This window comes from Protopterus annectens, chromosome 4.part1 (assembly GCF_019279795.1).
Source record: "Protopterus annectens isolate FY-2018-M chromosome 4.part1, PAN1.0, whole genome shotgun sequence".
Lineage (NCBI taxonomy): Eukaryota > Metazoa > Chordata > Ceratodontiformes > Protopteridae > Protopterus > Protopterus annectens.
In genome coordinates this window covers 529,394,508-529,406,890 of record NC_056734.1, presented here as the reverse complement: position 1 = coordinate 529,406,890, position 12,383 = coordinate 529,394,508, and the positions used below count along the sequence as shown (strand labels likewise).

General features: G+C 41.1%; 1 protein-coding gene across 5 annotated transcripts in view; it reads left to right on the top strand.

The window, feature by feature from the left end:
- Positions 1-12,383, top strand: part of PAK2 (p21 (RAC1) activated kinase 2) — a 1,120,998-nt gene that overhangs the window by 1,031,275 nt on the left and 77,340 nt on the right. For all 5 annotated transcript variants that reach the window (XM_044070347.1, XM_044070345.1, XM_044070348.1 and 2 more), the window contains one exon: positions 9,594-9,731. In XM_044070347.1, coding sequence (XP_043926282.1) covers positions 9,594-9,731 — 138 coding nt within the window. The remainder of the gene's footprint in view (positions 1-9,593; positions 9,732-12,383) is intronic.

Genomic DNA, 12,383 nt, shown 5'->3' with positions numbered 1-12,383 from the left:
CAGAAGATAAACTGATACATATTCTGTGCCATATCTTCAAGTGAGAGACACTGCTAGTGTGTAAATTAACAAAGTGGTCTTTTGTTTAAAAAAAAAAAAAAAAAAGAAGTGTTGCTGCCCTCATTGCGCATTGGGATGGAATATAACTTTTGAGTTACTTTACCAGCTTATTTTCACTTTGGACTACCATAACTGTATGAACCTACTAAACTGACTACACCACCGTTTTACTGAAGCTGCAGTCACCATCATTTATTGCCAAGAGTGCGTCACATTTTATCTGTATCACTATGCTCATTTCATGTTGGAATGGAAATTTATTTAGGGTGCACAAGCACATTTCTGACACATGTTAATATTTTGCACCAATGAGGTAAGATGTTCGCAGTGCGAAGTAATGCTGCATGTTGACAACAAAGTGATACATTCAATACAGGTCTCTCCTTCACCTGTACAAATAGAAGGAAGTGCTAGAACCAAGTGTACTACTACTTGGAAAGTTAATTAGTTTTGATTGTTATGAGGTGATAGTAATATTGATATAAAACTATTGCACAGTATTTGCCACAGATTTAAGAAAAAAGGTGTACTGTTTAAACTTAAGACGGAATTGCAGAGAGTTGTATATGTTCACCAGTTTCTCTGCTGTGGATGGCCACTTTGGGTAGCAAGCCACCCTATGTACAGTAGCTGTGAATAATCCGCTTGCTCTTTGATCCTTGCCATCCTTTTCCTGAATAACTGTGTTCTAGTAAAATTTACAGATATCAAAAGATTGCATAAATAGCACAACAAAAGATGGCATATACAGTACCAAACATTTTCATGTCTGTAATCGATGTAAATATTACATTTCTATGGTTGAAATATACAGGGGTATTACATTGATTATACAATTTGCACATTAACACTAAAGTTGCAAGAGGTTAGTTTACATTAGATGGCAAAACTGCTTGATTGCTGTATTGAGTATTTCTTAAATTTAGAAACTAAATGTAGTTTGTATTAATTAACATTTTTCCAGAAAAGGTTTCTGATTGGACAAGGCAGTTAAAACTGTACAGCTCAGATCACTATTGTATTCCTGTTTGAGTTAGGTTAATAAGATTAATAATATATTTTATCTTACAGGAAACCCTGAAATCTCCCATTATTGTACATAAATAGTAAGCAAATGGAATGTAATGCTACTTCAGGCTTTGGTCACTCATCTGTAATGCAATTCTGTGTCAAATCTTTGTCTACTTTATAGATTTCTCCGTGTGTTTCACTGTTGTAGTCATTACATTTGGGTTATCTGCTTGCAGGTAGCCCTCAGTCGGCCTGAATAACAAAGTCTTGGGTCCTGTGTCGGTTGCTGTCCCTTCTTCCATGACGTCAGGTCGTCAGGGGTATAAGACATGCAGCCGCCATTGCATCAGTCTTTCTTGCCATACGGTGCCCGAAGCAGTTCGCAAGTGCCGGACGGCCGACTCCTGAAATTTTAGTTTCAGAACCGAAGTCTTCAACTAAAGCTAAGTACCCCGTTGGGGAAACTTTTTCTTGCTCCTTACCAATGTTAGTAAAAGTTAATAATAGCAATACTTGTGGAAAGCAAATACCTCATAAAGATTTTCATTTGTATTGTATTCTTTGCCTAATCCCTGACCACGACGTACCTTGCTGTTGGTTTTGTGCTTTATTTAATCAGCGCACTATCCATCGTCTGTATATTTTCGCCTCTAAATATTTTGGTTCTCTGTTTAATTATCCAGAAATGTCGTCGGTTAGCCATCCGACTACTAGGATTCCAAAAAAATGCAAAGATAAAGACAGAGACAGGCTGCCGAGGTCCAAAACTGCCGACGATGCTTCTCCTAAGCCAGTCGCCAGTACTCAGTGAGACGATTTTGCAGCCCCTGATATCCGCTACTTCTGATTCGCAGGCCTCTACTGAGACCCATTTGGAGTCCGGTATGCCGCGAGATACTTCAGCCCGCAGATGTCTCTACCTTGGATGGGTCCGGAGCCGCTGTGCAGGCACCAGCTTCTAAGGGTGTATTCAGGCCTACGGACTTGCATATTAAACCGACATCTCCTTCTTCTCTTAGGCCTAAATCTCGAACCATGCCTAAAAAACCGACGCCCAGGCCACATGCTCAGACCTCTTTGCCTAAAAAACAAATGATAAGAATGTGGCTGTAAGATCTAATAACTCTAATCAGGGTAGCCAACCCCCCCCCCCCTTTCTAAGAGGCCTAGGACTGAAGTGATTTATGAATCTTCTGGCCAGGATTCTGTTTTTTCTGATTCTTCTGATCTGGATTTGCCCTTATCTACATGTTCTTCGTGTTTCACTGTTGCAGTCATTACATTTGGGTAATCTGGTGGCAGGTTGCCTTCAGTCGGCCTGATTAACAAAGCCTTGGGTCCTGCGTCGGTTGTTGTCACTTCTTCCATGACATAAAGTCGTCAGGGGTATGAAATATGCAGCAAACACCATTATATCAGTCTTTCTTGCCGCGAGGTGCCAGAAGCAGTTTGCATTTACTGGTCGGCAGACACCTGAAATTTTTGTTTGAGTTTCAGAACCGAAGTCTTCAACTAAAAGCTAAGTACCCCGTTGGGGAAACTTTTTCTTGCTCCTTACCGATGTCAGTAAAAGTGCATTACTTGTGGGAAGCAAATACTTCATAAGGATTTTCATTTGTACTGTATTCTTTGCCTAGGCCCTGATCATAATGTAACTCATCAGTTTTGTGCTCGATTTAATCAACACAGTATTAAACGTTGGTACATTTTTGCCTCTAAATATTTTGGCTCACGATTTAACTATCCAGAAATGACGTCGGTTAGCAATCCGACTACTGGAATACCTAAAAACCGCAAAGAAAAAGAGACAGGCCGTCGAGGTCCAGAACTGACGGCTCCTCTCCTAAGCCAGTCACTAGTTCGCCGGTATTCAGGTGATTTCGCAGCCCCTGATGCCCGCTACTTTTGATTTGCAGGCCTCTACTGAGACCTATTCAGAGTCTGGTATGCTGTGAGATGATTTAAGTATTGAACAAGCGGATGTCTCTACCTTAGATGGGTCCGAAGCCGCTGTGCAGGCACCGGTTTCTGAGGGTGTTTTCAGGCCTAAAGATTTGTATATTAAACCGATGCCATCTTCAAAACTAAGGCCAAAATCTACTTCTATGTCTAAAAAAAAACCGACGCTTGGGCCACGTGTGCAGGCCCCTATGCCTAAAAAGCAAATGATCAAAATGGCTGAAGATGTAATTACCTTGATCAGGGGTAGCCAACCCCCTCCTGCTAAGAGGCCTAGGCAAGACATTGATTATGAATCTTCTGATGAGGATTCTATTTCTTCTGATTCTTCTACTGAACAGGATTTATCTATACCTACTTATGTGGACTCTGACGCAGAAGATTCCATTCCTTCTGCTTCTCCCTCTGAGGATTTCTTTTTTGGAGAAACCTTGCATGCCTTAAGGGAACATTTCCACTGGGGAAAGTCAGGATTTCACTGAATCTAAAAAGAGACTTAGGGATTTTCTTCTTCTTCCTCAACATAGGCCTTTGGCTATACCTCCTGTTCTAGACATTGTTGATGTTTTTCCAGAATCCAGTGTGACTCCTGATTCTCTGCCTACGGCTCCTAATAAGCCAGACAGATACTACAGGGTTCCTGACTCCCACAAATTCCTTTTCAAAAATCCTACTGCTGATCTTGAAACCATTACTCGGGGTCCCAAGGGCATTAAGGCCTCTACTGCTAAAAATCCTACCCCTTCTGATAGAGATTCCAGGGCGCTGGATAGATGGAGTAAGAAGGTTTATGAACACGTACACAAATGCATGATCTCGCCATACCTAATAGAACTAAGACGCTCTTCTCAAAAAAAAAAAAAAGGGGGGGGGCCAATCTGGTGGACCCCTGCCATAAACAAGCCCTACAACAGAAGGAAGAAACTGATGCGGAATAAGGCGAAGTCTCAAGACTGGGAAAACTCCCCTTAGCCTGAACAAAAGGATGAGATCCCTCATCAAATCCTCTAAAGCTAGCTATGAAAACAGAATTGAAGCAGATAGTAGACAACCACAAGGCCTTCTATAGTTATGTAAATAATCTCCACGGCAATACCTAGATTTGCTCTGAGCTACAAAAAAATGGTACCTCCTATACCAAGCCAACAGATATTGCCAATATACTGGCTGACAGATTCAGTGCTAACTTTACCCTGCCCCCCCAAGGACCAATCACAATACCAGTAGATTGCCAGGCACCCAGTATTACTGCTGCACAGGTTAAAACAGCACTGTCCAAGGCCAAGAATACAGCTTCTACGGGACCTGACAATATCCCTGGCTGTGTTCTACATGAACTACAGAATGAACTGGCACCTCACCTATGTGCCCTGTTCAGTCACAGCCTCACCTCAGGCTTTGTCCCTACCGAGTGGCACACTGCTACAGTCATCCTTTTCCACAAAGGAGGAGCAACTACATACCCCGGGAATTATTGCCCAATTAGCCTGTCTAGTCTGATATGCAAAGCTATGGAATGCATCATCATGGACCTAATAAACAAGGATATAGGGAATCTCCAAACTCTGGATCCTACACAGTTTGGTTTTGTAGATCATACCTGCTCAACTTGGTCGACATCTTTGAGTCAGTCCCCAGAGCTCTGGATGAAGACATGGTGGTTCATAGAGCCTACCTTGATCTGGCCAAGGCCTAAGATACCATTCCCCACTCAGTAATCATAGAAAAACTCACTAAGCTAGCCATCAGCCCTTATATCACTAGGTGGGATGCAGACTGGCTCAGAGATGGAACCTACAGTGTGAAAGTAGCTGACTCCCAAGTCAGACTGCCAACCTGTCACGAGTCAGTTCTGGGTCCTCTCCTGTTTGGTGTCTACTTCTCTGAAGTCCAGGCCAACACGAAGGGACTGTGGCTGTCAAAGTTCACAGACGATTGCAAGTTGGGAGCTGCTGTTAATTCCCCAAGTGATGTTGACATCCTACAGAAATGCCTCAATGACACCGACTGGTGTCAGAACCATGCCTCAAGCTCAATGCCAAAAAATGTCATCCTCCTTGGGAAAAACCCAGTTCCCTTGAATTCCCACATGGATGGTAGTCCACTGAACACAGAAGGTGTTAAAAGAGATCTGGGACTCAGGTTGACAGCCTCTCTTTTGACCACCACGTTGCCACTGTGGTCAGAAAGTCCTTTGTGGCACATCTCATTACTAAGGGTTTTGCATCCAGGAAGAAAGAGGTCATTGTCTCCCTCTACTGTTCCTTCATTAGGCCAATCATCAAGTACAATGCCTCATTTGGCATGTACCTCACTAGACACCTGCAACAACTGGAGAGGCCACAAAAGTACCTCACAGAGGATTAGGCCTTAAACCCTTTTTCTGTATGGACAGACTAAAAAAAAACTCCTACCTGGACCTCGCAAAAGCCTTCGATACAATACCCCACTCGGGCATTATAGATAAGCTCATCAGCTTAAGTATAAACCCCTATGTCGCTAGATGGATTGCAAACTGGCTCAAGGACAGAACCCACATGGTTAGAATTGCTGGAGCCATGTCAGACTCCAAACCAGTTACAAGTGGTGCCCCACAAGGCTCAGTCCTGGGACCTCTCTTGTTCGGTATATATTTCTCGGAGGTACAGGCCAACACGAAAGGACTGTGGCTGACCAAGTTCGCAGATGACTGCAAACTGGGCGCCATAATCGACTCTCCAGCCGACACAAGCATCCTCCAAAAGGGCCTCATAGAAACAGACAACTGGTGCCAGAGCCATGGCCTCAAGCTAAATGCCAAAAAGTGTATAGTCATCCCCTTTGGCAAAAACAAAGTGCCCACAAATTACCACATAGGTGGTAATCCATTAAGTACAGAAGAAGTAATTAGGGACCTGGGGACCCAAGTTGATAGCAATCTCTCATTTGACAACCACGTGGCCAAAGTGGTTAGAAAAACATTTTATATAGCCCACCTAATCATGAAGGGATTCACATCTAGATCAGGGGAGGTCATTGTGCCTTTTTACTCATGCCTCATCAGGCCCATAATTGAGTACAATGCCCCTTTTGGGATGTACCTTACCAGACACCTACAGCAACTGGAAAGACCTCAAAAGTACCTCACCAAGAGGATCAAAGGGCTCAAACAGATGCCAATATGCTGCCCGGTTAAAGAAACTCCAGCTCTACTCAGTGGCATATACTGCCTGTTCAGAGGTGATCTGTGCCTGACATATAAAGCCATGTCCAACCCGGAATTAATGGACATGCTGCACCTCAGAAAATCCAAATCCCATCAAGCTACGCGCTCGAGATTCTTGAACCTCAGCACTGAAATAAATAGGACATGCTGGAGGGACAGATTCATAACCCAGAGGCTCCCTTCACTCTGGAATAAAATCCCAGTCCAGGTTAGGCAGAGTCCCTCATTGACTCTCTTCAAGAGGAATCTTGATGAGTGGATGGGAGATCGTAGGTTTACCCCGGGTATCACTTCTGTGTCACTGTTAGACAGAGGCACAGTATGCTAACCTCGAAAAAGGGCATAGCAAAATAAATTTAAAATGGGTGGCGAAAGCCAAACACATTCTGGCTAGGCTTATAAATGCCCTAGGGCAGATAGCCTAGTATGAACCTATGAACCAACTATTCTCTGTCTCATATCGCCTACTTGGAGGCGATCTCTGCTTGACTTACAAAACCAGGTCTGACCCAGCTCTGTTAGAAATGCTACATCTAAAGAAATCCCAATCCCTCTGCACCGCATGCTCCAGAGACTTCAACTTCATTACCACAATCAACAAAACATGCTGGAGGGGCAGGTTCATAACCCAGAAACTGCCCATGCTATGGAATAGGCTTCCCATACATGTCAAGTAGGGCACTTCACTGGCCGTCTTCAAGAGAAATCTTGTTGAGTGGATGGGAAATAGTAAATTCACCCCGGGGATCACTCCAGTGGCTCTACTTGACCGAGTCATTGGGAACTAAGGTTGGGTGGCACGATGCCAGGGTACTCCTATGGGCTAGGCTTGTAAAGGCTCCAGGGCCATTAGTCTAGTACACACGTATGAATCTATGAACAAGTGTAAGCCTTGCCTGTTAAGACTTTAATGTATTTTTTCCTGCATTTAGTACTATGAGTAACATACGTTTTATTGATGGTATATTTGTCATTTGGTAGTTGTAACACAAAGGTGTCTTCCTGCCAATCCTACTTTAAGTTAATGTAACAGAACATAGTGTTGGAACGTGCACTAGCCACATTTATAGATCAGTTAAGTATTTTACAGTCAAGGCTATTTAAGCCACTTCTCAAGCATACATTTTTTAATGCAATAATTCAGTTTAGGAATGTGTACTGAACAAAAGCTGTACATGTCACGGTAAGTCATTTGGCACTGCACGTAAATAAACATGCTGCTTTTGCTGAACTGTAGTCTTAATCTTTTGGTGACCTTTGGCTGCAGGTGGGTGTTTTCAGTTATTGTCCGGTCCTGGGAGATCATAGAACATACTCCTTTAACTTGGTGTATTTTGTTAATTTAATGCAAGTATCCACAGTCCTTTAAATTTGTCTTGTTTTGCAGCATTTATTGCATTGTTTTGTTGGGAACTATAAAAAGAAGGCCTTACAGAAACAAATGCTTGGTGCCAGAACCATGGGCTCAAGCTTAATGTCAAGAAGTGTATAGTTATCCCCTTTGGGAAAAAACATGTACCCATGAATTATCACATAGGTGGCAGTACACTAAACCCCGAAAGTGTGATGGGAGACTTAGCAACACAGGTGGACAGTGGTCTCACATTCAATAACCACATCACCACAACAGTCAGGAAATCCTTCTATGTGGTACAACTCATCACTAAGGGCTTTTCATCCAGAGAAAAAGAGGTCATTGTCCCACTGTACTCATCCCTCATTAGACCCATTATAGTGTACAACGCCCAGTTTGGTATGTACCTCACAAGACATCTGCAACAGCTGGAAATGCCGCAGAAATACCTCACTAAAAGAATCACAGGCCTATAGCAGATGCCCTATGCTGCCAGTCTAAAAAATCTCCAGCTGTACTCTGTGGCATATTGTCTACTCAGAGGCGATTTCTGCTTAACATACAAGGCCATGTCAAACCCTGAGCTGTTGGACATGCTCCACTTAGAGATCCCAATCCCTAAGAGTCACACGCTCCAGGGATCTAAACCTTGTTGTCACAATGAACAAAACATGCTGGAGGGATAGGTTCCTGACCCAGAGACTTCCCATACTCTGGAATAGACTGCCCATACATGTCAAGCAGAGCACCTCCTTGGCCCTCTTCAAAAGGAACCTTGATGATTGGAAGGGAGATGGGAAATTCACCTCGAGGATCACGTCAGTCACCCTGCTAGACAGGGTCCAGGGAAGTAAATATTGTGGGAAGAAATATCCAGGGAATTGTTTTGGCTAGGCTTGTATAGGCCCTAGGGCTGATAGCGTAGTACCAACTTATGAACCTGTAAGAAATTTATATAGTGTTATAGTTAATCCTGTGGCAGCAAGGTAGTATTTTAGTCAAAATGTACATCACTGTAAACTTGACATTGGTAGTTTGTTTAATATTTGCTGATTTGGTAGCTAAACTGGTCAGGAATCCTTTTCAGATGCGACTCAGACCATACATCAGTAGTACTCAGTCATGTATGATTAAAAGTTGCTAAATCGACTATTACAATGGAAATTACGAATTCTACGAGCATAGTAAAACATGGCGATTGAGGACAAAATTATAATAAATTAACATGGTTAAAAATGACTTACAGTTGTGCACACATTGACAAACTAGTTAAGTAAGTTATGCACGAGTGAAGCAAGAAATCCATTAGAAGTCATATATAGTGGAAGCTAAGCTGTATAGTCAGTTTGCCAATTGTACTTCTGTCAGTTTTGGAACACACAGTAGTCCGTACAACAGATGTACATTGCATAATAAACATAAACCCTGAAGTAACCTGTAGTTAGTCTAACCAGCCTAAAGTACTCCCTATCTAAGGGTATCCTGCATGTCTTTATGTGGGAATTCTCTTTTAGATAAGATTAGAAAATATATCAAAATGATTTTAGCACTGTAGTTAGCTGTTATTGGCTTGAGATTTCCTCTTAGTCCTGTTATGATTTTACAGAGGCATCCTTGATTAACATGTTTAATTTTTGTCCGCAGTTTTCATTATTTATCCAGTCTTTAATACTGACTTCTATTTTTATATTGCTGACTTTGTCCTCTTAGCAGCTATTGCTAAAATGCTAGCTGTTTTTGTATAGTTAAACTGCAGAGATTGTCATATGTCAGAGTAATTGCAAGGAAGCAGCACTTTTTCCTTTGATAATTTGAGTGACAGTGTCTTCCATAGAGCATTTTTTAAGTTGTTGTAGTTTTTTGTTGTAGTTATTAAATTGTTTTTTGTGATATCAGTCTTGCCTTTATTCTCACTGATTGGTCAGATCCTTGACAATAAAAGTCGAGATGGACAACATGAAACGTTACAAGTACATAATTTCTTTTTTGTTTTGTTTTCCCTAGGCCTTGTACCTAATAGCTACAAATGGCACTCCTGAACTGCAAAATCCAGAAAAACTCTCCTCAATTTTCCAAGAGTTCCTCAACCTCTGTTTGGAGATGGATGTAGAAAAGAGGGGATCTGCAAAAGAACTTCTGGCGGTAATACTAAGTCTATTTTGGCATGTAGGAATGTTTCTTTGTAAGAACAGGTATACTGCCATGCTTGATTAGCTTCAGATCTTTCTTGCGCGTATATTGAAGTGGTTCACACTGGTAAAGAGGCATGCACATTCTTCAGGAACTCAACACAACTGCGTTGTCATTAGTCCAGTTCAGTGCATCACATGATAGCAATCTACATACTAAATTCTGTCCTTCAGAACTTCAGATCTTATGTGAGTGGGCCTGCTTAATAAGCATTCATTCTGAGTTGCTCTTCATGCTGCTGTGTTTCTGTACATGTCACAATGACTTGGAAATTCATTGGGAGAACAAACCTAGCTCAGAAACCCCATCAGTTGTCTTTAACACACTCTGTAGCAGACAAATAAAGGAATCCACAGCCAGTCAGCCAGAAGTAAATTCAGGAACACACAGGAATAAATTCCAAAAAACACAGATTTATTTTCCACACAATAGGATTGAGCGCTTTCATAAAATAACTTCCTCAGAATCACTGAACTTCCTACAACACCATCCTTAAATACCTCCCACTCTCTTTTCACATGACAAAAGAAAGTAAACCATACTTTAAATATATTAAAATAAATATTTCACAAAAAAGAAACCACTCAAAATGCAAGCATTTACATATTAATACATATACATAATTCAAAACAAACCTCCAAGACACGCACAAAAGTTAACACATTTTAAAAAAACCCTCCCTATGAAACCTTAACGTATTCAGGAATGAGTGGTGGAAAATTACTATACAGTAATATTAATATATTCACACCATATATGATTTCAACTTTAAAACACTAGATATTGAAATGGCCTCATTCAACCCCGGGGGGGTGTCATTCAACCTCATCTGTCACCGAAGTTCTTTTTCCTCAAAAATGTCTTCCCAAAGACCCCTCCCCCAAAGTCTCTCATGACTCTATAACACAAAAAAGCCAAAACTATGATCTTTGAACCCCAAAACATGTTTTGCTAGGGCATTGTTGACATCACCTTTTTGTAATAGCCAAAAGGTGCTCATAAATGCGTTCCCTCAATTTCCTTTTGGTTTTCCCTACATAAAGCTGGTCGCATACTAGGCACCTGGCAACATAAATGATCCCTATGGAATTACAGTTGCTGTGAACCCTAGATTTTATACACGTGATTAACCCAAATATGATCACCCTCAATTAAAGTTTTACACTGGTGACAGCTCCCACATTTATAGGTCCCCCATTTTTTTATTACTCATAACTGGACCACAGTCTATTGTAGCATGCTCCAAGTAGTTCTTTATAGTTTTACCCCTCCTAAACACTATAGGGGGAACTTCCTTCCTTCAGTATTTCCACATTGCAATATTTTGATAGGGAATGTGAAGTTTTACAAAGTATGTTTATTCAGAGGGGGTACCCTAGAAGAATGGTTACATGATTGTGTGAAGACTTCAGGGGGAAAAGAGTGATGGGTGAGTGTGTTCCACTCAATAATTCTAGTATTGTCTCAGTTGAAGATGTGGTTTCAAATAAGGCCAAAGAATTACAGGACATCAAGGGATCCTTCATTACGAATTGTTGCAATGAGGCATACAAAATAAAGAATATTCTGCATAAAAATTGGAATATTTTTGCACATTTTAAGGAAGTAGCCCCTATATTGAAGGAAGTTCCCCCTATAGAGTTTAGAGGGGTAAAACTATAAAGAACTATTTGGACCATGCTACAGTAGATTGTGGTCTGGTTGTGAGTAATTAAAAATGAGGGCCCTGTAAATGTGGGAGCTGTCTCCAGTGTAAAACTTTAATTGTGGGTAATCATATTTGGGTGAATCACGTGTTTATAAAATCTAGGGTTCACAGCAATTGTAATTCCATAGGGATCATTTATGTTGCCAGGTGCCTAGTATGCAACCAGTTTTATGTAGGGAAAACCAAAAGGAAATTGAAGGAACGCATTTATGAGCACCTTTTGGCTATTGAAAAAGGTGATGTCAACAATGCCCTAGCAAAACATGTTTTGGGGTTCAAGGATCATAGTTTTGTCTTCTTTGTATTACAAAATGTCATGAAAGACTTTGGGGGGGTGGTCCTTTGGAAGACATTTTGGAAGAAAAAGAACTTCAGTGGCAGATAAGGTTGAATGCCACCCCCCCCCCGAGTTGAATGAGGCCCTTTCAATATCTAGTGTTTTAAAGTTTAAATCATATGTGGTGTGACTATATTAATATTACTGTATAGTCATTTTCCACCATTCAGTTCCTGAATACTTTAGGGTTTCATAGGGAGGGGGGGGGGGGGTTTAAACTGTTAACTTTTATATGTGTCTTATGTTTGTTTTGAATTATGTATATGTATTAATATGTAAATGCTTGCATTTTGAGGAGTTTATTTGCGAAGTATTTACTTTAATATATTTAAAGTGTGATTTATCTATCTTGTCATGTGATAAGAGGGGGAGGTATTTAAGGATGATGTTGTAGGAAGTTCAGTGATTCTGGGGAAGTTATTTTACAAAAGCGCTCAATCCTGTTGTGTGGAAAATAAATCTGTGTTTTTTGGAATTTATTCCTGTGTGTTCCTGGATTTACTTCAGGCTGTGGATTCCTTTATTTGTTTGCCTTTGTTCCCTGTTCTGGTTACACCCT